Source organism: Pteropus alecto, unplaced genomic scaffold (genome assembly GCF_000325575.1).
Source record: "Pteropus alecto unplaced genomic scaffold, ASM32557v1 scaffold86, whole genome shotgun sequence".
Lineage (NCBI taxonomy): Eukaryota > Metazoa > Chordata > Mammalia > Chiroptera > Pteropodidae > Pteropus > Pteropus alecto.
In genome coordinates this window covers 6,229,602-6,255,958 of record NW_006442109.1, presented here as the reverse complement: position 1 = coordinate 6,255,958, position 26,357 = coordinate 6,229,602, and the positions used below count along the sequence as shown (strand labels likewise).

Below are 26,357 nucleotides of genomic sequence, written 5' to 3'. Positions count from 1 at the left end.
GCTCCCGGCAGCAGCGCCTTTGGTGGCTGTTCGGGACACGGTGCGGGATGGAGACCGACGCGCAGGACTGCGTGGCCGACTGGTGGGACATGGTCGTGCAGAACCTGCGGTGAGTGCGCTCTGTCCACCCCGGGAGCGCAGCTCTGTCCAGCTCGGGCTGCCCCGGGATGGAGCAGAGGGTGGGGCAGGGGGCCTCGGAGGCCTCCCGAGCTGTGCGAACCCCTGGGCTCTTTGGACTAATCTGGAGCAGAGGGTGGGGCAGGGGGCCTCGGAGGCCCCCGATCTGTGAACCCCTGGGCTCTTTGGACGAATCCTCAGCCTCAGCCTCAGCCTCAGCCTCAGCCCCTACTTTGGGCAGCGAGACTCGCGGGTTTGATTTTTTAGTAATATAGCCCTTTGGGGCTTCTGAAACGGAGATTCCAGAAAGATGGTACAGATTGCAATAGCTAATCTGCCGTGACCATTTTACTGATATGCAGGACAAATGGAAAAATACTAATAATAGTGATAATAATAATCTATGTTGTAGTCTTGGATGAAATCCTTTTAGGTCAAGGACTTACCTGGTAGATGGAGGATGGGAAGTCAGCTCCCTGAGTGTGGACTCTCTGGCATGCGTTTAAAAAACGAACACCCCTCCGCCATGCTGGAGATGAATCACAGGCGCCTTGAAACCATAACCTGGCATGGCCTGTGCCAAGTTCTTACATCCTTTAAATCTGAAATGTCTAAGTCAATTGGATGTTTAATTTTCTTCCTCTCATGAATCCTTGGCCTAAACAGCAATCTCAAATGCCCTGAATCTACCAGCAACATCTCACCAGTCTTGTTTCAATGAAGCCAGGTGTTAGTTGGGGACACTGGACCCAGGAAGTCGAGCACCTTGTTTTGTCGGAGTGGGAAAGTATTGGCATTTTTGTTTACCTTTCTTCTTGCTATTCCTTTGTTTTTGCTTAAATTTTGCCTATTACAAAATATGCAAGAATCCTATACAGGCACAGGAGACTTCACTTTGGAACGTCTGAGTGGTGAGGACAAACACCAGTCTCCTCTCTTCTATTCCTTCTGCAGCTCAGGGCAAGGAGCAGAGAGCAGCTCTCCCCTGGCCCCACAGTGCAGATCCAAGCTCCCTTTCTGTGTTGGGTCTGACCACCACTGAGACTATCCTGACTGCACTTTTCAAATTTCACATTCATGGGCCTTACCTCCCTAATATGGTCGGTTGTCCTGGGAAAGCTGGCATTTACTGACTTTCTCTTCTGCGCTCTGTAGAGCAGATAGCTAATTACTTAACATATATTTGGCAGAGAATCAAAGCTGCAGTTTGTGCTTTTAGAGAACGACTCACTTTGTTGATAATGGAGTGGGAAATCGGGAGTTGGGGACCCTCTAGTACTCGCCTTACTAATTACTAAAACTTAAGTCTCAAGAGATGCTTCCTGAAGGAATAAAATACTAGTGCATTTCTTCATCCGAGCAGAAAATTACTGATCTAATTTAAGACGTGCTGAGGCTGATATCCAGCATCTGGTATCCTTTTTGTTTCTTGGAACCAAGTTAGTTTCGGTTAGCATACATTCATGGAGGGCTCACCGTGCACCCTATTTTTCCGCTTCAACATGTTGCTCAACAAATATGTATGGACCTTATCCCTATGCTGGACCCTGTGGAATGTAAAAGAACCATTACATGCCATGTGGTTCTTGTCCGGGGCCAGGTATAGAGTTGGGAAGACGGGGCTAACGGTGAGAAAACAATCAGAAAACAAGTAAGGGTCAAACTGAGGCCCTGATTATTAGTGGGAGGGGCGAAAAGAGAAGAGCCTCTAGAGAGGCTTTCGCAAAGAAGAGACACATGAGTGGATGCGAAGGAAAGGGAAGATTTGGTTGGGAGGAAAGAAGAGGGGAGGACACAGATGTAACTTGGTGCTTGGTGATCAATACATGCTGGCTGAATGAATAAACACAGAGGATGAACGTGCAGCATGTCTTAATATTTGGAGTAGTTGTCTTGCCAAATGCAGTTAGATTTGGGTTTCCCAAAGCTGGTTTGTAGATACCTCTGAGGATGGAGCATGAATGATTTGCCCTGTGGCAGCTCAGGCTCCACCAAGTTTCTCCAGTAAGAATCATCCAGTTAGGTTCTGTGGGCCCTGTGGGATGCTGTGCCGTTACAGCCAAAGCGGATCAAAGGGCAGGCAAAGGAACACCAGAGCATCAAGGTGGCCGTTTGATGTGGCTGGCCGTTATTGGGGAGTGGGCTAAAACTGCACCCTCTGCTCAAATAAGGTCTAGTAGCCACTGGTGACTTTTGATCCCCTACTGATCTAGGAGAAGTCAAATTGACACCCCCCCTAGTTGAAAGAAGCCTCTGTGCATTATTGATGCTCCAAGGAATCCGGTTGCTGTTTTCTTCCCACAGCGCTTCTCACAGAAGTGCCTTGAGCTACTTGAGAGAAGAGTCCTGTATGAATTATTCTTTAAAAACAGAAACATATTTCCTTCTACTGCCTCTGCCTCCTAAGCACCCTGCTACCTTCAAAAGATGACTTAGCGGGAGCCTAACAGGTGGGGTAGCTGGAGTTCAGAGAGGCAGGAGAAAGGAAGCCAGAGCCGGCCAGCTGGAAGGGAGCATAAGAATTCAGACTGTGTTCAGTTCTGCCCATTTTGGTTTGATCTGTGGGTTTTGATTTCTTATCTCTAAAATCAGAACAACAATGTCCTCTCCTTCCTATCACCTTCGTGGAGGCTATTTTAAAGTATTATGCAACAATCATTTTCATTCCTTTCTTGCTGATTTCATGAGTCGGCAGTTGCCCATGTCTGATGTATTTGAAGAGCTATTCATATCTTTTTAGCCCACATATCTTTTCCACTCCCTGCAGAATAGCTGGAAATTCATCAGAGATTCATTATCTTCTCCCTTCATCCCTCTTCCAAACATACATAAGCTCTCTGACCTTTAAGTTATTAGCACTTGAGGGAGGATTTTTTTAGAGGTCTTTCTTGGATACTTTGGTATCAGAAAGCTCCTGAGAATACAGTAGCAGGAAGGGGGTGGAAAGTGGGAGGGGAGAGGGACCCTGACAGGGCAAAGGGCCGGAAGGGGATGTGGGCTTCCTGAAACAGCTTCCTCTAAGAGCCGAAGTTGGCAGAGAGCATCCTTGTTCCTGGGGCTTATTTTTGCTTGCATGGATGGCAAGTTGAACTCACCAGGAGTATGACAGCTCACTAGGGATCATCAGAGAACTCTGGGGTCAGACAGACCTGGGCACGTGTGGCTCTGCAGGTCACTGGATTTGTCACCTTGGGAAGATTACTTAACTTTTCAATCTCCTTATTTGCAAAGTACCGGTAATAATAGTTATCTTCTAAAATGCCTATTGTCTAGCAGAGAAATCAGGGCAGGGGAAACAGTTCATCAAAAATGCTTTCCAGCCCCCCACAACCTCACAGTTTGATTACATTGAATAGTGTTCACATTGACAACTCCCAGTATGGAAAGGGATTTATTTAATGGACGATGTGGGCAAAACTGGAAGCAGGAGGTGGAGACACTAACCTCTTGTATCCTTTGTTTCTCAAAGGTAGGAGACAGTCCACCCTCCTGAGAGATATGGCTAGAGACAGAGGTGGCATTAGTGATCTCTCATGGATCATAACTTGTCTACTGATGGCTCCCAGTTTGGGTGATTTGAGTTGCAGGGAGCAGTAGGATAAACAAGATGTGCATGGCCCCACTATGTCCCACTCCCTGGCCCCAACTCTGCTGTATCCAAGCTCCAGGTCCTTCCTCACTCTGCACCCTGCTCCTCACGGTCCCTCTCTCCAAGGATGTCACACCCAGAAGTGGGGGTTTTCTCTCATTGGCTCATTTCTTCCTAAGACCCAGGCACAGGAGTGGGGATCTGGTCATTATTCGCTCATTGCATTACTACTACCACTAGCTAACACATACAGCACTGAATTGTGATTGAAAACTATGATGGCAACTGTTAGATTAAATCCTGTTTCCTGATGACTTCGGGTCCAGCCTCGGCCTTCTATGGGGCTACACTAAGGGAAAAAGCCTGACTGTGGTGTATCCATGTTCCCTCCTCTCCTGTCCTGTCACACTCGGCTTTTCCAGCAGCTGGTTGGAGCCCTGTCTTATTGCTTTCTTCACTTGGTTGTCCCTTAGTGCCCAGTCCTGATCTGCCCTAATTACATATAGTTCTGTACATTCTTAAATGCCAAATTACCTATAATTCGCTGCATCAGTCTCAGAAATTTAATTTGGACCTTAAAAGAGAAAAAGAAGACTCATTTTGAATATCTTGTTTGTTTCACAATATTTTGCAGATCTTTTCCACAATGCTGTGCAACACTTGGAAGAAAAATTGCCGCTCAGTACAATAGCTTTACTAGTAAATCATTAAAAGAACACATTTTCCCTCCTCTGATGGACATGCTAATTTTTTTTAATTTTTGTAAGTATATACTCTTCATGAATTTGCCTATATATATTTTCCCAAATAGAGAACTCACTATCCTGAAAGTTGTGGTACAATAAAAAAGACATGTCAGTTATAAAGTTGTGGCTAGGGTTAAATCTAGTCTGAAATCTATGAATATTGACTTTGGGCTCTAGCATGGGTCCTTGCAATCTGTTGTGCACAGATAGAAAAGCGTGGCCTTGTGGGTAGGGTTTCAGTTCAGGAGCTCGGTCTTCAAATCAGCTGTTAATATGGATTATTACTGCTTATCGTATTCTCTGCTTTTTTACTTCTAAGAGAGAGAGAGAGAGAGAGAGAGAGAGAGACTCTTTACATTTCCATGCTTTTTCCACTGAGTGCTGTTAGTCAATGTAAGCCACAGTCCTTCCAGCACATACATAATGCTCTCACCCGCATGTCCTCAGGAATATGTTTATCCTGGACATTTCATGGCTTGTGGCTAATGATTAGGTTTCACTTTAAAAAGAATGCTTGACATTAGCAGAACACTCATTATTTGTTTCTAGATCCTCTTACCTTTTTAGGGGAGTGGTCTCCTCTGCTTTCAGCTTGAGATAAGGATAAGAATCGAATAAACTATTATGAGCTACTACACTGGTGCTATTTTAAAGTCTAGCTTTAGATATTTTTTTTGGCAACTCTTCTGTGGGCTAGTCCTAGTTTATAAAATATGATACTTTGCTAAGAATTTAGTGTAGTAGCTTGCAACCGGGAAACGTGTTAACCGTGGGGCTAATTACTTCTTTTTGATTGTGACTAAAAGACTTAGAATGTGATTCTGGGAGTTGATTATGATTTCTTCTTTCCAGTCAAAGCACCATTTCTTGTGGATTTAAAGAAACCAGAGCTAAAGATACCTCACACAGTGAACTTCTATATCAAAGTTGAACCTGGAGTGATTCTGGGAATCTGGTGAGTGCCCTGATTGGATACTGGGTAGCTTGATGGTTGGAGTTTTCATGATACAAAGGCAAGGGTAAGCAGTGCTGTTACTTGCCCGTGGAGAGGTTGGGGTTCCTTGGAGGCATCTGGAAGCTATTCCATACACCTTCCCTTTGTGCTGATATTTGACCTGCTTGAATTTGCTTTTCAGGAACTTTACTTTGGAGTGTGACGACTTTTAGGTGTTTTCTTGTGCTTTGGGTCTTTCACAGGCCTGAAGGACCTGGCCCTGGCCCACTCTCCTGCTTTATTCCACACCACCCTTCCTACTCTACTCCAAACCCACTGGTCTCCTTGCATCCCAAGCCACTCTCACAGGACACACTGTCTGCAACAATTCTTTCTATCCTTTGTTTCCTCCATTTCCGGCTTCTGCCTAACTGCCTACTCATCTTTTGGGTCTCAGACTGGTAATTTTCAAGGAAGCCTTTCCTCATCCCCATTTTAGCTAGTGGCAACCCGTGTTTGTCTCTTATGGCATTTCTTCCTATTGTAATTAATGTTTGTGTAATTGTTTGGTTTATGTTCGTCTTCCTTATGAGACCGTAACTTTTGAAGGTCACTTTGTTTGTGGGTTTTTACTGCTTAGTACAGTGCTTGCACAGAGAAGGCATTCAATAAATATTCGTTAAATGTAGTCATGAGCAAGCATTCTATTATCTTTTTTTCCTATGCTGATCTCAATATTTTCTTCTGTTTGGTTCTACTACTTTTTCTTGGCTGCCAAGTTTCCAGGGCCCTGTTTTATATTTCATCTCCCTGAGTTTAAACAGGTGATCGTAGAATGTTTAGGAACCAATATGTGTTCATATAATTTCTTCCTAATCTTCAAGGTACAGTTCAGCTAAGAATATGGAAATTTGAAAATTTTTTTATTCTTTGCTCTTACCCCATTGGTCCTTGGTTTGGTGAGTCAGCTGTCTAGGTGGCTTATCTAGCTGGCAGTGAGGCCTGTCTTCTCAGCACAGAGGCCCTGGGATTTGATGTCAGACTTAATACCCCTAAAGACTGAAGGGACTGAAGACTTGTCATCATGTGGCTAGTTCTCCAAGTCACCTTATGACATGTCATAGGGCAGTGCTTATATATTCAGGGTTCATTCATTAGTTTAACAAGTGGAGAAATGGGAGCTCAGACAGGTGTTTAAAACCACAAGGTCACTGGATTTCTTCAGTAGAATAGCTTAGTTTCATGTTAAAGTTCTTATTTCCTACCTAAACTGGTTTTCTTTACATTCTATCCAACTTGTCTGTTCAGCCAAACCAATAGTAGACAGCAATATCTATTATCTTTCACTTATTTTTCACTGCATTTTGATGGATTGCATTTAAGAATTGCAGTCTTGGAAGATTATTAGGTGTAGGAGTCAGAAGAACTAAAACAGTAAATAGTCAAAAGGAGTTGTCTCTGTGCATGGGGGAGGTGGGGCAGGGCAACGGTGGTTTTCATTACAGATGTCTTGTGGTATTCTGATTTTTACCATGTGTGTATATTACTTAGACAGTTTATATCTATAAATTTATGTAAAATATATTTATATCTATCTCTCTACCATCTATCTGTCTATCTATCATCTGCCTACCTATCATCTATCATCTATCTATCTATCTATCTATCTATCTATCTATCTATCTATCTATCTATCATCTATCTATCATCTGCATATCTATCATCTATCTATCTATCTTCCTATCTGACTGAGATAAGGAGTGTTTCGAAATTCGGCAAGGATAGAGAATTCTTCTCTCTATACATGTTTGTTAAAACTTTTCCTTGCTCTTCAGGCACACAGTTCCCAGCTGCCGGGGAGAAGATGCTAAAGGGAAGGATCGTTGTTGGTATGAAGCCGCCCTTCATGATGGCAACCCAGTTATTATTTATCTTCATGGCAGTGCAGAACACAGGTCAGTGCCTTCACTTGGATTTTTTTTTTTTTTTTTTGGTTTAAGAGAGAGAGCATTTCAGCCCTGTGGGAGAGTGAAAGATTTTCAACTCTGTAAGCGTGTCTCCACATTTTTTTTTCCTTTAAATTTGAGGGTGTTCTGGAGGTGGGCTTCTCCTTTAAAAAATCTGTATAGTTTATATGTATAATAATGTGGATCTTTAACTGAGAGGGACACTAACTTCCAAAATTTAGATATTGATTTCAAAGAAGGCAGTGGTTTCTTTACTTGCTAAGTGTGTCTGAAATGATGGATTGAACCCATGGATGACAGGAAAGGGAATAGGCATGAGATATGGGGAAAGGAAGAGCAATTTACGTATCAATAGTGTTTTCACTAAACTACATGGAGATTTCTTTATTGAGCATGAATCCCTATGAGAGATCACCTGGAATTCTGACCGTAGGTACTGGGGACCATCTGACTAATTCCAGTCTAGAATACTGATGCCTCAGCTTACTCTCTGTGGTCCCAACCTTGCTTTATAACTAAGAATGCCTCCCAGAAGCCTGGTTCTCCTTTGATGTGCTGCCAGATCCTTCAGTGGGGCCTATGTAATTATGGTGGGTGATGATTATCAGCTGTGACTGCCTTGGGGGAGGGGCAGCATGCCTCAGAGACCCACAGACCTTCTTCTGTCTCTGGAGGGATACTTCAAACTATGTAACAAGCCCTGGAATCTGCCCCTTGGCTTCCTTGCCTATGTCTCTTTTTCTTACTGTCTTTTTCTATCAGATGATGGCTTTCTCAAGGCTTGCCTTTGCTCAAGGGGCTTTCTCAAGGTATCCAATTTAGAGTCACATTTACAGAGATTTCTTATTAGTTTAACATTTTCCATCACTGTTTAATATTGTTCAGATAGTGCAAACTTGGGTATCGCATTTCAATGTCCTTATTTAAAGAATCATGTGGACCTTTGTGTGAATCTGCTTTTGCATATTTACTGGCTCTGGGGTGAGCCCGCTTATTCCTGTCCCCACCTGGAAGTCTCAGCTTGCTATCAGCAGTACTGAGTTGAAAGGAAGCCAAACTGGAGGTAATGGCAAACCTTGCTGAAAACAGTGACTCTAGACTTGGGGTCTACAAAAGCCCTAGAGGGGCCATGAACTCCTTTACCAAATTTGTGCATAAAATTTGAAGTGTAAATACACTTTTTTCTGGGAAATGTGTCCATAGCTTTAACCATATGGTCAAAGCCTCCATGATTCACTCAAGTTTAAGAAACTTGGCTCTAAGACAAAATTCAAATGGTTTTTGAAACGTCTGCTGCCTTTTGAATCATCTTTGTCTCTTTTTTATTAATGTAGTTAATACAGTGTTGACAACATGGTTATTTTGGAAAAGTGTATTTCTTGAACCTCCAGTGCTGTGAGTCTCTTTCCTCCACTTCGTCTCATGCTTAATGGCAGAGTGGACATGGAGCAGGCAGGTCTTAGTTTACGGAACATGACTGCATCATCTTTTCTGAAAAGCCACTTTGTGGAACTTACTCTCTTTTAGCTTCTAAAAGTATTCTTAGAGATAAGTTTTACTGTGTAGAAGTGTAAGGGGATGGACTCGAATGCTTATTCATCAAATGCTTATGTTGAGAAGCAGTAGGGGCCTGTGGTCCATCACTCACTCCGAGGAACAAGGCAGCAGTGGGGAGCCATCCATCATTCACCCTGACACATCCACGTGGGCTGTGACACCAAAAAACATTTCCCTTTCCCCTAGTTATTTATTTCTCTAACCTGAAAAAGATAGGTGTGCGATCAGATGTCAGCAACATGATGGTGATTTTTATTGCACTTGTCATCCCAATTCCTAATTCTTGCTTTTTTTTTTTAAACCTTTTTTACAGGGCAGCTTCTCACAGGCTTAATCTAGTCAAGGTATGTCTGAAGGGGCCTCGAGGCACCAATTTTTTGTCTCCATTTATTCTCTTCTGGGCTACAGCCATAAGATCTTCTTCAGCATGGTTATCCACTGAAAGCTCCCCATAGTGGGTTTGATGTCTGGGGCTCAGAATCCCAAGAATGGGCTTCTCATCCTGCATTGACCATAAGGGATATAAATAGATGTGAACATCTGAGTCCCAAACACTTTTATAAACTTATTACCTTCTTCATCACCAGATGGAGTTGAAGACATGTTTATTGCTTTTTCTGAGGAATGAGGGATGGGTTAAGAGAATATACTAAGTGTGAAAGTCACTCCTTCTAAGAAACAACTTTTTTTTGTCTTTCATGGTATAGGATAAAGACATAGAATATTTGCTTTTAAAAGTCATTCAGGCTCTGGCCTCAGCTCCATAAAAGGTTTTGCAGAGCGGAATGGTGGCCACACTTTGCTCTCCTCACTAGCTTGCTACATGACTCCAGTTTGCTGGGGGCAGCCCCTGCATTTCTAAGTGTGAGGGAGATGGTAGGCTTTCCACTTAGCTGTCTCTGACTCAGAGCTGGCCAGGCAAGCTATCTGTTTATCCTCTCCCACGCTCTAGTTACGTAATCTGCTGCAGGTGATCAGGCAGCTTATCCCTTTATTGACCACAGGACAGGATCTCTCTTCCCACGTGACAGCTCTCACCTCAGCCCTTTCCTGATTTAACAGGATTAGTGGGGCCCAGAACCCTGCCAGGCCCAGCATCTCCAGCAGCTTCCCTGTTCAGACATGAAGCCACTCTTTCACCACAGCCTTCTCAGAGCCGGCTCTGGATGAGTAGTGGTGGTCTGGATGCAGTTTTGTCTAAGAGGATGATGCTTATTATTTTTTAGGTTTGCTTTCTGTTCTGTACCCCACTCTTTGCACGCTCCATGTGGGATGGTGGTGAAGCTGATGTCCGTGACAACATGTATTTTTTCCTCCTCCTACTCTTGGCAGAGCTGAATTGTATGTCCCCTATGTGCACAGAAAGAAGAGTTGGAGGAGTAGGTGTGAAAAGTGGCCAGATCATCCTTATGGTAGTTGGGATGGGTGGAGAAGGTACGATAAGACTTCTTCCCTGAGGCAGATTCTGGATACCACTTACCACAGTATCATTTCCCAGCCCAACCAACCCGACCAAACGTCCTTAGCCCTTCCTTAGTATTGCTACAGAAAACTTTAAACATTTAGTTTATTCTTCTTTGGGGATTTTTTTTTTCCTAGAGATAAATTCTTAGGAGTAGGATCTGTTGCTGTTGTTCTTGAGTTATATTGGCAAGTGGTCCTTCAATTTACAGCACCACAAACAACACACATTTTCCTGGATGCTTAACTGCCATTTTTGTCACGTAACTTTTTTTGAAGGGAATATAGTTTAAATCGATATTAACAAATTTTAGTTAGTTCCTCATTATTAGTTCAATTTGTATTTAAAAGTTCTCAATGAGATTTAGTCACCTAGATCTATGGTGTGGGAGAAACACAGCATTTGGACATATGCAGACCCAAGTGTGAATCTTGGTTCTGCCTCTGATCATTTGGGCGACCATGAACAAATTACTTAAACTCTCCAAGGCTCAGTTTCCTTATCTGTAAAATGGGGGATAATACCTACCTTGTAGGACTGTTGTAAGAGTTTAGTTTTAAAAGTGTCTGCACAGTAAAGTTTGTCCTTTTTTCTCTCTTCTCTTTGTCTAGCTACGTAATTAATTTTATTTAAAATTTTGTTTCTTATTCTTTCCTCATTCATCTGCCTGGAGCTTGGAAGTGGTTTCACATATTCCAGTGATCTCTTTATTTTAGATGTTTATATTTAATATAAGTATCTTCCCATTCTTTAATTGCCTCTCCTACAATTCCATATAGAGTTCTTATTCTCAAAAGAATTCTTAAAAAAGACATTTACTATATACCAAGATATTTTAATGTTATCTCATGTAATCTTCCAAAAATTGTGAAGGCAGTTACTATTGTTTTTTACTTTTCAGAATAATATTTACATATTTAAATGTTAAGTGGCTTGTCCAAGGTCACACAGCTGATAAATGGCAGAGCCACAGTGTGACCCAGGCTGTTTGACCCTGCTCTGCCATGCTGCTTTCCTTCCTTCCCATTGAGTCTGATCTTCTCAAGGTTGAAGTCAAACACCAGATTTCAAAATATATCTTCTCCCTACCTATTAAACCATCACAGCTAGGGTTATGGAACTGTTGAAGAGGTAGGTTATACCACTTTTTCTTTTACATCTTCTAATTAAAGTGATAACAGCTCCTTTGTCACCTAGGTGCTGAGTGATGGCGGCTTTCATGTCTTGTCTGTTGACTACAGAGGTATGTGTTAAGAACAGTGTACAAAGATTTTTCAAGAAGCAGGAGGCTTTTGATGACCCTCACTTCTGAGGTGGTGATACTGTGCTTACCTTTCCTTACTGCCAGGGTTTGGAGACTCTACCGGTAAGCCCACAGAGGAGGGACTGACTGCGGATGCGATATGTGTCTATGAGTGGACCAAGGCGAGAAGTGGTACCACCCCCGTGTGTCTCTGGGGCCACTCTCTGGGCACAGGGTAAGTGGGATCTGAAGAGGGTCCCCAGGTGGTCTGTGGGGCTTTAGGCAGCAGTGCACAGTGGAAGGAGCACTGATCTAGAGATAGGGACTCTTCTCTGGTCTCTCTCTCTTCCCACATGTGGCTGGAGACCTAGCCATCTTAGTGTGTCTGTTTATAAAACAAGGGAGGGTCCCTTCAGCTCTATGGTTATCAGTGACTGAAGCCTACTCCAGAAATCTCCTTGAGAGTTTTAGAGGAAAGGATTCTTAATGTAGGGTCAGTGGAACCCCCTGAAATCCTGTGCAAAATTTTGTGTCTATGTGCATTTTCTAACCAGAGGGTCCAGAGTTTTCACTAGATGATCATACTGGATACTGCATTTTGTATTATTTACTTGACGGTTCAGTCACTGCTTCATATATGTACTAATTTTAATTGTTTTACAGAGTTGTAACAAATGCTGCAAAAGTACTAGAAGAGAAAGGTACTATAAAATGCTTACATGGTATAATTTCTTGGCTTGAGGTGGGAAACTAAAAATAATCAGGAGACTATTGCGCACATTTTGAACACAGAGATACCTAAAGCACTCCAACTTCAGACAGTTTCTGATAGTGAAACAAACTTTCTTTTTTTTCTATTTAATATAAAACAATAGCTGTTTTTCAAGATTATGAAATCAAAAATAAATACTAAGGAAAGAGTTAAAATTATTTTTAAAAGAGCCATCACTGTGAGGTGACAATAAACGTTATTATGGAATAATTTAGATTATAGGAGAGGACAATAATTATGAAATATTAGGCAGGGCTTGCTTTCTGCAGCCCTTCTTACATAATATTTATGTCAGCATTTCTCAAAGTATGCTGAGAACTGCCTGTATCAGAATCTCCTGGGGGTGCTTTTTTAAAACTCAGATTTCCTGGATCCTAGCTATTTTAATAAATTAGAATCTCTGTGACTAGGACAAGGTGATTTTGATGTGCATTAAAAGCTTGTAAATCGCTCACATTATATCAGACTTTACTTGGCAATACAGGTCAAGTGAGTTACGTAAACAATTTAAAGCAAGTCACCTGCTATACACCCTTAATCACTTATGTAAATAAACTAAACATTATTTCGATGCTCCTTTAAGCTCTCATAGCTCTCTGTGCACATTCCCTTCACAGTGCTGACAATGCTGTGTTATCTGAACTAAATACATAAATGAATACTTTGCTTCTTAGACAACGCAATGACTTTGGAACACTTTAATTCTATTTATATCATCAACTTATGAACTCATGCTATCATGTGTTTCAATTTTCTCTATATTACACACTTCATAAAACATTATTATTCTTGTGTTATAAAGTCACTATTTAAATTTACTCTTTTTCCTTTGCTCCTTATTCTAGCACTTATGCACTTCCTTCTTGGATTTTTCTTCTGCCTGTCTGTTGGTGACGAATTCTCTCAGTTTTGGTCTGAAATGTCTTTATTTCATCTTCATTTTTGAAGAATATTTTCACTGGGCATAGAATTCTAGGTTGGCAGTAATTTTATTTCAACATTTTGAAGAGGTTATCCATTTTGTTCTAGCTTTCACTGTTTTCTTAGGAAGTCAGCTGCCAGTCTTATTGTTGTTCATCTGAAGATAATGCTTACTTTTTCTCTGGTTGTTCTTGAGATTTTTGTTTTCGTCTTTGTTTTTCAGCAGTTTTATTATGATTTTCCCAGGTCTAGGTTTCTTAGTTCTTATCCTGCTTGGCGTTGATAGCATTTCTGAACTCTGGCTTGATGTTCATCCAGTTTGGAAAAATGTTGGTCACTGTATCTTCAAATTTTGTGCTTGCTCCATTCTTGTCTTCTTTTCTTCTGGGTCTATAATTATATGTATATATTTTTAGCTCTGTTCCCATGTCCTGTATGTCTCCAATGTTCTTTTCTGGGTTTTCCAGACTTTTTTGTCTTTGTGCTCTAGTTTAGATATTTTCTTTTGATCTATTATGCAGTTCACTAATTCTTTGTAGCTGATTCTAAACTGATGTTTAACTAATCTATTGATTTCTTAATTTCAATTACCTTGTATTTTTCAGCTCTAGGATTGCTATTTGATTATATAGACTTTATAGGTTTCTTTTAAAATTTTTCTTGTCATTGTTTTCGTGAATACATTAATCACTAGTATATATTTAGATCATGTGTCTATGTACGTCATAAGTGTATGTAAATTTGTGTAAATAATTTTAAATGTGAGAATTTTAATACTTTAATATCAATATAGTAAAGCTTTAGTAATTATTACAATTTTAATAATTTTACTATTTGCTATTTACCCATAAGTTATTTTAAAGTCTATATACAATAACTCTAATATCTAGATCTTTTGTTGATCTATTTCTATTATTGGCTTTTTCATTTTGGGGTGGCTATTTTTGTCTTTTTTATGTCTAGCTATTTTTAATGAAATGGTAGCCATTGCTTATGGAAAATTGTAGACATAATCTGAGGCTAGGGGTAATGTTATTTCCAGGAATAATTAATTTTTCTCATGAAAGTCAGTTATAGGAGAAAGATATTACTTTAATCCAATCAGAGATTGGGCTGATTTTAAGCTGGGTTTCAGTCTTTATGAGGGCTGGTTTATTTCTAGTTCACCATTACTCCCGAGGTGTCATACTTTGAGGTAAAAACAAAAAGCCTAAGAAATTTACTAAGGCTCTCCTCCTTGTCAGATCCTGAATTCTAATTTTGTCTTTTTTGGTACCATGAGAATGCTGAAAGTTCTGTCTAGTTCTAAGCCTCTTGGCCACCATTGTTGCTTTCAGAATTTCAACTGCTTTGAGAGACAAGGCAGCTCAAACTCTTGGCATTTTCCTTTTGGTATTGGCTCTCCAAACGGTCACTGATTTAGTAGCCCTCAGATGCCTTCAAACATAGACATATACATATACATACACATATTCCCTTCTGTCACACATTTTCTAATTGTTCTCAGAGGAAGTGTTGGCTAAAACAACCAACCTACTCAGCCTCTGGCACATTCTTAACAACAGACTGTAGAATACTCTTCCTTCCCATAGTTCTTTGCTTTCTTAAATTATCCAAGCCATGAAAATCTGGTTGTGTTATAGAAGTTAGTGGTTTGCAACTACCACGTACATTGAAATCTCTTGGGTGGATGGGTGGGAACTTGTTAAAAATGTACATTCTCATACACCTAACCCTCCTGAGATTCTGACTTCTGAATCGATAAGTCTGATGTGCAGTCTGGGAATTTGCATTATTAATGAGCTTCGCAAATGATTTTGAGATAGGTAGTTCATGTACAAGATCTTGAGTACCCCTTATTAAGGAAAAGTGATATTTAAACATGATAGGGCAGTTATTTCTTTTTATTTTTTTCAAGGATCCCCAGTTGATGCTATTGTCCTGGAAGCTCCATTTACCAATATGTGGGTTGCAAGTATCAATTATCCCTTGTTAAAGGTGAGGCTCTTATTTTCGCAAGATGTCAAAGTATTTCCGCACACATATTTATTAACCTCATTCCTTTTCTTAACAAATTTTATATGTTTCTAAGTTATTCTAACTTGAGACAGGTTATTAACTCATTGCTATTGAAGGATGGCACAATAGCTTTTGGATTTGGTAGTCCTTTTGTTTTCTTATAATAGATTCAGTGGTTTATTAAGAGCCAAAGCTTTATCTCTTATCTTTTACAATTTTTAAATAGATAGACTTGATTTGAGTTTATTTATTATTGTTCTTTTTTAAGTGCCAACAAACCTCTCGTACATCATTTTGGGCCCTATGAATTTCAGCCATATATCTTTCATGATGTTATGATAAGAAAGTCTCTAGAGAATTCAAGGAAGCTGCTAAATGGTTTTACACAGTATCCCAGATAGAGAAGACAATCTTTCTAAGAAGATAAAGTATAAAGAATTGGGTGACAAGATGTAGTTTTTTAAAAATCTGTTGTGTAGATTATCCTAATGTTATCATTTTATTTATTTTTTATTTTTTTCTAATGTTATAATTTTATTTCAAGTCTAATGCTCAGTTGCTTATAATCATACCTCCATATGAATGTCAGAAATGAGAGACAGTCGCACAGACACACATAGACACACAGACACAGACACGCACGTGCACACACACACACACACACACACACACATACATTTTGGAAGGCATCATAGGAATATTTTAATCCAACTGTCTGCTTTTGGAATCTTTTGTACAATAAAACATCTTAGAACTTTTCAGAGAAAGTTAGCTCACTACTTCTGGGACAGGTAGTTCACAGAATCACATAATCCTGAAAATGCCTGTACTATCTAAGCTCCAACTCAATACAGGAATCCCCTCTACAATCTAAAATACTGAATGCTGACTAATTTAAGATTTAATAAATAAAACATTTTCAATTGGTTCTAGACAATTGGATATTCACTTTAAGATAACCATTAGTTGAGCATCTATTATATTACTACAAGCAATTATTAATAAATTCACTAATATGTAGGTATTTAACAATTCAGATACAATCTATTTACTTTTCTTTTTTGAAATTTTATAATTTAAAAAATAACCATAATAGGGAAAAATACATGATTTGACAAATAACTATAAACTGAACATCCATGTAACCAACACATAGGTCAAGAAGTTAGTATCATTAGCATCCCAGAAGTCTCCTAGATGTCACTTCCCAATCCAATAAACCTCATCTTAAATATAATCCTTAGCCTGAATTTTATGGTATTCATATCCACGCTTTTCTTTATAGTGTTATCACCCATGTGTGCATCTCTAAGCAATAGTTTTGTTTTTGAACTTTATATATTAGTAGAATTATATAAGATGTATTCTATTTTTTTTTTACTCAACATTTATTAGTAGGATTTTATCTATGATGTATAGCTGCAGTTTGATCATTTTCATTGTTATATAGTATTTCATTGTATCAATATACTACAATTTAGTGATCTACTGTCTGTGGACAGAGTGGCTTTCTGTTTGGGGTAATTAACAACATTATTGTTATGAATGTTCTTGAACAAATATTCTGTAACATGTACATATTTCACTGGAGTACACCCTGGGCGTGGAATTGCTGGATAAAAAGGTATACATATGTTCAGTGTTAGTAGTTATAGTGCCACACAGTTTTCCAAGGTGACTTTGCCACTTTACTCTCCCACTTACTGTGTCTGAGAGTTCCAATTGCTTAATATCCTTGCCTCATATTGATATCTCATTGTGGTTTTAATTTGCATTTCTCTGATGACTAATGAAGCTGGGCATTTTTTCACGTTATTAGCCTTTTAGATATCATCTCTTATGAGATATTTGTTCATGTCTTTTGCTCATTTTTAAATTGTCGTCTTGCTTTTTATTTGTAGAAGTTCTTCACAGGAAGAGTCATTAAAGATTTATTCGTACTATTTTGTTCTGCCTTTTTACTCCCTTAATGGTATCTCGTAATGAAGAGATGTTCCTAAATTTCATGTGAACCAGTTTACCAACATTTCTTAGTGGTCAATACTTTTAATAAAAGTATCCTGTTTAAAACTCTACTCACCCCAATATTATAAAGATACTTTTCTATCTTCTAGAAACGTTTACCTTTTATATTTAGAGCTATATCACAGGTATGTATTTTTGTATATGTAGGATGTAGAAGTCTATATGGCTATCTCCAGTACTATTTACTAAATGAACCTTCCCCACCACTCTGCAGTGCCAGTGTTTGTATGTATCTGTCTCTCTGTCTCTATGTATATATGGATCTGTTGGTAGATTTTCATTTATTTCCCATGTCTTTCTGTCCATGCTCATATGAATACTCCATATTTAATTACCGTAGTTTTATAATATGTCGATATCTGGCTTTATAAGTTCTTTAGCTTTGTTCTTTGTATTCAACACTGTCTTGACTATTCTTGACCCTTTGCATTTCCACATACATTTTGAAATATACTTGTTGATTTCTACAAAAAAAAAAAACTTTCTGGGGTTTTAATTGGGATTACTTTGGATCTATAGATCAATTTTGGGGAATTGACAGGTTTCTAATAATGAGCCTTTCAATTCATGAACATGGTATTTCCAAATTGATTTTTAAATTAATTAATTATTATTTGGCTTTCTAAATTTCAGTTTTAGGTCAGGTTCTACTAGTAAGCAGAGCCTATGGCAGAGATTTGGTGTGTATGATTTATTGAAAGAGTACTCTTCAGGAAAACCTACAAAGTCATTTGAATGAAGGCTGTAGGATAGGGAAGGACAAGATGTAACCTCCGGTAAAGTCTAGCTTTGGCCTGATCTACATAGCACTCTAAGGTTTGAGTAAAGGGGGAGGTGATTCTGTCACAAAAGGGCAAGGAGAAGGTGGGCAACCAAAGCTTATAGCAAGAGTTAGTTTTTTTTAAAGGATCACTTAGACTTTGTTGATCATCTGTATTGTAGGCTATTTTTATTAATTTCTGATCTTAACTTTATTGTTCCCTTTTATTTTCATTAATTTGTTATTTAAAAATTTTCTTGAGATGATATTTGGATAATTTATTTTTCAGTATTTTCTCTTTCCTAATTTATGCATTGCAGCAGACTCCACTTAAGCCACACTTCATTGGCATCTCATGTTTTGAAATATATTTTAATTATAATTTAGTTCAAAATATTTTGTAATGTTGTCTCTTCTTTGACCTATGGGTTACATAGCAGTATATTTCATAATTTCTATACATTTGGGGATTTGATATTTGTTACTGATTTCTAGCTCAATTCTACCATCATCACATGGAGAATATACTCTGTATGATTTCAGGTTTTGAAATTTGTTCCGAGTTGCTTTATGTCCTGACATATGGTCAGTTTTGGTGAATGTTCCATATGCTTAAAAAGAATGTGCTCTGCTGTTTTGGGTATAGTGCCTTATATGTGTCAATTAGGTCAAGACTGTTGATCATATTATGTAATTCTATATCCTGATTTTTTTGACTAGTTGTTTTATCAGTTACTTGGGGGGAGAGTATTAAAATATATTACCATGATTGTGGATTTATGTCTATTTTAGTTCTGTCAATTTTTGCTTTAGATTTTTTGAGGTTACATTATTAGAAACATACATCTAATAATAATGTAATTTTTATATCTTTCATGTGAGTTGATCCTTTTTTCATCATGAAATACCCCCTTTTGTGATTAATAATGCTTTTTGACTTAAAGCTAACTTTGTCTGATATTAGTATACTTTTGTTTTGAATAACGTTTGCATGGTACATCATTTTCCATCCCTCGACTTTCAATTTTTCTGAATTTTTATATTTAATGTAAATCTCTTATAAGCAGCATATAGTAGGGTTTTGATTTTCTTCCAGTATGACAAATTTTTGTCTGTTAATTGTAGTATTGAGTCTGTTTAAATTTAATGTAATTATGATATATTTAGGTTTAAATGTACTCTCTTACTATGTTCTTATCTATTTGTGTCAGCTGCTCTGAATTCTTTAGCCTTTCCTTTCTTGCTCTATTCTGACTCAGCAGCTGTGTCTAATGGAGGAGAGTGGCGTTGAAGGTCAGGCTTAACCCTTTGAGCTTCCTTTCTCTCTGGGATCTAGACCACTCAGGAACTCACTGCCTTGGTAGGTCTCTGACACCTTCAAAGAAAAGTTTTGAAAACATCTTTTCCAGCTGTTCTACTTGTCTTTAGCACAAGATCTCGTCTGTAACAATTCCTGTATTATTAAGAAGCGTGAAATCTCCTATTATCTTAAAGTTTGGAATTTAATTTTAAATGCCGTAAAACCTTAGTTTAATCGGCACTTTGATGGTGGAGAAGTGTTGCAGCCCTCCAGTAGTGTGCTGTCTGTAAGAATCATGCCTCTGGTGTGACACTTCCTGGGTTTGATTTCCAGGACTGTCATTTAACAGCTGAGTAACCTTGGGCTAATTACTTTTGATGCTTTGCCTCATCTGTACAATGGATTATTCATAGCATTTAAGATTGTTGTAATAATTAAATGAACTAAGAAATGAAAAGCACTTATAATAGTGCCTGGCACGGAGTAAGCATTCAATGGCCATTAGCTATTTTTATTATCAGTGGAGTGCCATAACTCTGAATGTTACTGTTTAATAGGAAAATGTATGTTGTAGGAGACATACAGATGTAGTAAAAGGCATAGATCCTTACCCTCAAGAAGCTTCCTGTCTAGTTGGGGAGTAGGAAATTAATGAGGGATATAAACCAATGACAGGGATTTCCATGTGTCACTCTGGAATCAATTTCATTACTCAGAATAGGAAGGCAGCGTGACACAGTGGAAAAACAGCATGGGCTATGGAGCCAGAAAGATTTGAGTTCAAACTTGGCCTCTGCCACTAACCAATTATGACCTAGGTAAGTTATTTTTCTTCTCTGAGTTTTCCCATTTTTATATAATGACGTCAATGCTGTCTACTGCATAGGGTTGTTCTGAAGATTAAATTAGATAATCTATGCAGAGTACCCAGCTGCTAGTAGCACTCAACAAATGCATGTTCTTTTCCCGCTCTTTCTATTACAAAGTAGACTAAGATTAAGTGTTAGGAGAGAACCCGGAATAATTTCAGCATAGGGAAAATTCAGGGAAGGGAAGAATCTTGTGCACAGGTGTGGTCAGTGAAGACTTACTGATTGATAAGACCTATGCTTCTTTCTTGAAGGTAAGGGAGAGCAGTTAAGTAACACAGAGAAGACGGGAGAATGTGAATCAAGGCACGTGGCCAGAATGGGGCAATTATGTGTTATAAGATAGCTGAGAATCATATAGGCCTTCCATATAAGACCTTTCACACTTGTTACCCTTTTACATCCTCGCAGTGACTCTGTGAATCTGGCATCACTGCCTCTACTTAGAGCTGAGGGAAATGGAGGCTCAGAGGCTTGCCCAAGTGCCACGTACCCTGTTAGAGGAAATGGGACTCAGTCCTGCAGTTTCTAACCTCAGGCAGACAGACTGAAGGTGTATAGCCTCTGGAATGAAAGACTGTGGCCAGATCTGGATGGGCTGGAGCCAAGCTAAGAGTTTGTTTTGTTTTTTAAAGTAGTGTGGCACTGCTTTATAACAGATTTCGTGTAACTGTAACTGGTATTTTAAGAATATTTATCTTGTGATAGTCTAGAACAGAGAGGAGGCAGGGAGACCAATTAGAAGCCCATTGCTGTGGTCTGGGCTGGAGGGGATGGCATGACCTCTGAGTCTCAAGGGGCACCTCGGCTGGTGAGGAGTGAGGAATACGGGAGTAGATTGACTTGGGCTGGCTTTCTTCCTACTCTGTTGGAATTTGAGATGAATTGCCGAAGGGCTTCTCTTATTGAATTTCCCTCAGAGGAGTCCTGATTTCAGAGGTGGTGGAATCAGAAGACAAAGAAAACAGAAAACAAGAAATTTTGCTCTTAGTATGGGTAAAACGAGGGAAAAGAAAGAAAGGGAAGGAGAGGCAGTGTTGGGATCTAGAGACTGCACCTGAATTAAAATCTATGATACCAGGGGCAAAAAATGCAGACCAGACAAACCCCGACACCACGGAGGTTCTTGGAATCAGCAGGCCGACACCAAAACTGTGAAGCAGAAGTCTGTCTTTACTGGCCCCAACCTACAGATTCTGTACCCATTTTCCTACCGAATTCCCTACAATGTACCAGAGTTCCTACGATGACATGAATTACCTTTTAAAATCAGAAAAAAGGTTTTATTCTTTTTAAGTTTCATAGTGGAAGACTACAACAAATGACATGCTATAGCAACTATAATTTCTCCATAGTCATAAAGGAGCAGTGATATGCACAATCTAAAAATTGCTTCTACAGTGAACACAATTCTTTTCTTTTTAAAACTGTGAAGCTGGTGCTTGCTGGCCGCAGCCTACCTATTCTGTACCCATTTCCTTCCCTAGGCAACGACCCATTTACTACACTTAACTCTCTCCCCACTCCCCTCTCAGGCACAACAGAGACATGTAATGCTTTGCTAGTCTTTCCTCTTTACAAATTTATTCCAAGGAATAAAATCTGAATAAAATTCAGTCACACTAAGATAAAAATGACTGATAATAGCTTAAAGTTTATACCAGGGTTATTTATATAATAGATTGAATCCATGTTTAGCAAATATTTATTGAATATTCATTAGGTACCAGGAACTTTTCTAGGTTCTAAAAGTACTACAGGGAATAAGAAAGTTTTGGTTTGTCCTCCTATGAAGTTTATATACTTGCTGGAGAGACAGAGAGAAGATAAGCACACAAGAGGATTTTAAGTAGTAAGAAGTGCTGTGAAAGTAATAGAATAATGGGATAGAGAATGACGAGGTAGTGGGAGGGCAAGTTTCGATAGCTGGTTAGGAGAAAACCTTTCTGAAGAAATATCATCTGAGCTGAGACTTGCATTATAAGGAGCCAGCCAGCTCTCATGTGAAAATCTGGAGGTCTTAGGGTGAGGGAAAAGCAAGGGCAAGGGCCCTGAGGTGTGATCAAGGCCGATGTGTTTCAGGAGCAGAAGGTAGCAGTGCCTAAGGGTGGACAGGAAGGGAGGTGAGGCTGGAGATGGCAGCAGCAACTAAACTGCGTTGGGCCTTGAAGGCCAAAATGACACTTGAGTTTAGTCCAAGTACCTTTGGAGGATGTGAAGCGATAAAGTGATAGGATGTGATTGGCACGTTTCATGACCGGTTTACCTGTGGGAAACGAATTATAGTAGGGCAAGGGTGGAAGCAGGGGGCCACTTGGGATTGTTGGTGTAATCCAAGAGATGAAGGGTGGGTTAGGCTGAGTGATTATGAAAATGGAGAGAAATGAATGAATTTGGGATATAGGCTGGAGGTAGGATGGAAGTTTGTGAAGAAGGTGCAATATTGTTCAGGGTTTCTGTTCTTTCCTCATTTTCAGTTGAAGTGGAGGTTTTTAGGGGAGATAAACCAATTTACCTATTTACTTAATAAATGGTGTATATAGTAAAAGCTGATTTAATTAGCATTCTATTTACTGGAATTTGCCATTAAAGAGAAAAATCAGTACCTTTAGAATGGTAATTGTTGGAGTCCTGTGGTCATTATCAAAATCTAAAACGCCTTTAAAAACATTGCAATATTAAGTCCTAGTCAACATTTTATAATGTTTAAGTCCTACAAAACCAATTATCCATGTATTGCATACTTTACCAGAATTTTTAACTAATCAGAATACTCTCTCCTCCAACTAAACCAGTTAATTATGTTCAATGTAGAAGCAATTTTTAGATTATGCATATCATTGCTCCTTTAAGAACATGAAGAGATAAGTTAGTGGTGCTATTTGTATTTTAAAGAAAGATGGTAAGTAAAAACAACAAAATGTTAACAGTGATAGTCTACAGATGGTGAGATTATATGTGACTTGTTTCTCTTGTGTTCCTTTCTGTATTTCTCAAATTCCCTACAATAACATAAATTACTCATAAAATCATAAAAGTTTTTTTTTTTAAGAGAAGTTTATGATATTTAGAAAGGTACTACTCCCTGTATCACTGTAGCTCATCATGGGAAACTACAACAAATGACATAATTTTTTTCCTCTTTAATAGATTTACCGGAAACTCCCAGGATTTTTACGCACACTTATGGATGCCTTGAGAAAGGACAAAATAGTCTTCCCTAATGATGAAAAGTAAGCTAATGATAAAAAGATGTCCATTATTATATTACCATATGTATAGGATTCTGGAGGGTAACTATCGTGTGACCTAATGGGTGGGAAGATGAGAAGTCTGAAAGAGTAAGTGGGCACTAGGATTTGGGGTAATATATCTACAAATATTTAGTATTTGATATTTTCCTCATGACTAATTGATGACTTCGCAGATTTGGAGTTGTAGATGTAGGGCCCATCGGGACCTTGGAAAAGTCCTCTAGGGTCTAGCCTAACATTCCTCGGGGGAATCCCTGACTTCTAGGTCTTATTCCCCATGTAACCATCTGCTACCCAGTCTACTAACCTGAGAGCAAATATAGTAACTAGAATTTGGCAAGTTACTCTCTTGCAGTTGGAGAATTTGAGTGATTGCAAACAGGTAGTCATTATCAGTATTTTTTCCATTTCAACACACTCAAGGGATCTGACATTACCAGGAGTAACAGTGCGTCATGGTGGCACGGATGGATGGCTATTAGAATTTGGGTGGGGATTATTGTTTGAGAATGCCACTGAAGCCATTCTTCATGCCACAGCCTTTTTGAATTACCAAACTAGGAGGCTGACGAGGAAGCTAATCAAACCTGTTTTTCATATGTTCATCCTGTACATTTATGAGGAAAAGTAAATAAATTGCCACAAATAATTCTCTTTGGTCTATGGTAGTTCTTGTTATTTTGGGGTTTTGAGTTATTTTGTTGTCTTAAATAGTCTTAATTAAAACATCTCAAATATTATGAAATAAGGAATAAGGAAAAAGATGAGGTTCCTCTAACTGAACAAATTCAGTATTTCAGTGTTTTTATTCATTATTTAATAAAAAATCACATAGAAGTAGATTAAATTAATTAAATACCTAATAAATTGTACAAGTAAATAGAAGGAGGGTCTTGTCTAAAAGAAAAAAAAGTATTGTGTGAAGTTTATTATATATGAAGTTGTTATTCTTGGGAGGGAAGGAAAGAGTTCTTGTATTCTGAGCAAACCTCATTTTTTTGCTAAAGCTTTAACTTAGAAGAGGCGAAATCTCAATGTATAATTCTTGAACTGAATGCTTTTCTTCTACTTTTTCCTAGTGTTAAATTCCTGTCTTCTCCCCTTCTCATCCTTCATGGTGAGGATGACAATACAGTGCCTCTGGAGTTAGGAAAAAAGGTAAACCAAGAGCTCGGTCCTTACTGAGACATACTGTACTTATTTCACCATCTTCTCTTCTAGTCAAACTTTGATTAGAGCCCAAAGCAGGGTTTTTGACATGATATGGGATTCTCTACAGTCCTAAATAGCCACGCTGCCTGGTGTATAAGCATCAGTGCCCTACGCTACTCAGCTCAAAGGAGTGTCTGTGGTGGACCCTGGCTCCTCATTTGGGGGTCTGTGAATCTACAAGTGTCGAGAAGATCCCACACTGCTATGGGAACCTCCATGTAGTCTCTCTTGTACTTCTAAAAGTGGGGATGCAGTTTCTTTTCTTTTAACCAAACAGAGTGGGTCCATTGCAATTTCCTTTCTATTTGCAGGGAGGTATAGGCAGTGGAAGGACGAGGCTCTATCATTATTCTATATTAGTTGTGCAGCTTTTAGTTCTTTAGTTATAGAGGCAGTCAGTTGGGAATGTGGAGAGTCCCCATACCTCTGACTTAATGGGACTAACTCTACAAGTTGGCAGTTTCTGTACGCTTTTGGGAAATAAGACTAGAAAAACAACAGCTTTGATTGTCAGCCTTTGTGTCTTTCTGTCCCTTGCAGCTCTATGAAATTGCACACAATGCATATAGGAACAAAGAGAGGGTCAAGATGGTGATCTTTCCTCCTGGCTTCCAACACAACTTGCTTTGTAAAAACCCCACAATGTTAAAAACTGTGAGGTAAGAGTTGCTTTGCTAAATGTGATCTTTCCTTAAAGGCAATTAGGGTTGTCTGGCTTACACCATGACGTGGGGAAGGCATGTGAGCTGATCTAGGTCCTTTTTCTGCAGAGATTTCCTGAGCCAGCAGTGGGCCTGAAGTCTGAGAGCAGTGGAAATCTTCAGTGAAGACTTGGTCCAAACACTACCTGTGAGGTTTATTTTTTTTTTATGTAAAATTCTATTGGGCTGTTTGGATGAGCTGAAGTCATTGACATTTCTACAAGTTACTTGCCATCTACAAAGTATGGATACTAGGCTTTATGGAAAGTTCTTTAACAAAGTGGACCATGCTCAAACTTCACTGTGGAATCTGGTAAAAATTGGATCCCATCTAAAAATGTATAGTTACCAAACATCCTGGATATTTGTGAATAAGGTGGTCTTTGGTTTGGACTTAGCAGTGTAAGAAACGTGCCCCAATGTAGTTAAGTAATTTGCATTTTAGTTTAGTTAATTAAATGGCATTTAAAAATTCCAAGCAGTTTTCTAGCTTTCTGAATGGTATCGAGGAGAGTCCTAGCACGCTACTCAATTTGTCTAAAATAACACGTTTTGGTACTCATGTAGCTTCTGGAAATTGACACTTTATTTTTTTAGCCCTAATATAGTTACACATTTTTCCCTCCCAATTCCCAGAGATACTTAACTAGATTATTAGCTAACAAAACAAAAAATGTTGCAAAAATGTTCAAGTCCAATAAGAAGATATTTTTCCTAGAGATTTTTTACAGCTTACTTTCCATTGGCCTTGTACACCCCATTACTAGATTCATTGGATAAGGAAATCTTTAGATCTGAAGGCTCCATGTTCCAGATGTCTCTGGCATATTCCTTAATTGTTCGGTCGCTGGAGAATTTGCCCGAGGCAGCTATGTTTTTGAGTACCATCGTGTTCCAGGCTTTTGGATT

General features: G+C 38.9%; 2 protein-coding genes across 2 annotated transcripts in view; one reads left to right on the top strand and one right to left on the bottom strand.

Annotated features, from left to right (window-relative positions):
* The first annotated feature begins 47 nt into the window (after positions 1-47).
* On the top strand, positions 48-26,079 carry ABHD12B (abhydrolase domain containing 12B). The gene is made up of 13 exons (XM_006920544.3): positions 48-109; positions 4,341-4,468; positions 5,305-5,407; positions 7,222-7,341; positions 9,224-9,254; positions 11,570-11,615; positions 11,721-11,850; positions 12,279-12,316; positions 15,227-15,306; positions 23,432-23,514; positions 24,615-24,693; positions 25,288-25,406; positions 25,518-26,079. The coding sequence occupies exons 1-13, from the start codon at positions 48-50 to the stop codon at positions 25,543-25,545; spliced, it is 1,047 nt and encodes a 348-aa protein (XP_006920606.1). The 3' UTR covers positions 25,546-26,079.
* PYGL (glycogen phosphorylase L) overlaps positions 26,020-26,357 on the bottom strand; it is a 34,835-nt gene continuing 34,497 nt past the window's right edge. The window contains exon 20 of the mRNA XM_006920198.3: positions 26,020-26,357. Within this exon, the coding sequence (XP_006920260.1) occupies positions 26,181-26,357 (177 nt within the window). The 3' untranslated portion in view covers positions 26,020-26,180.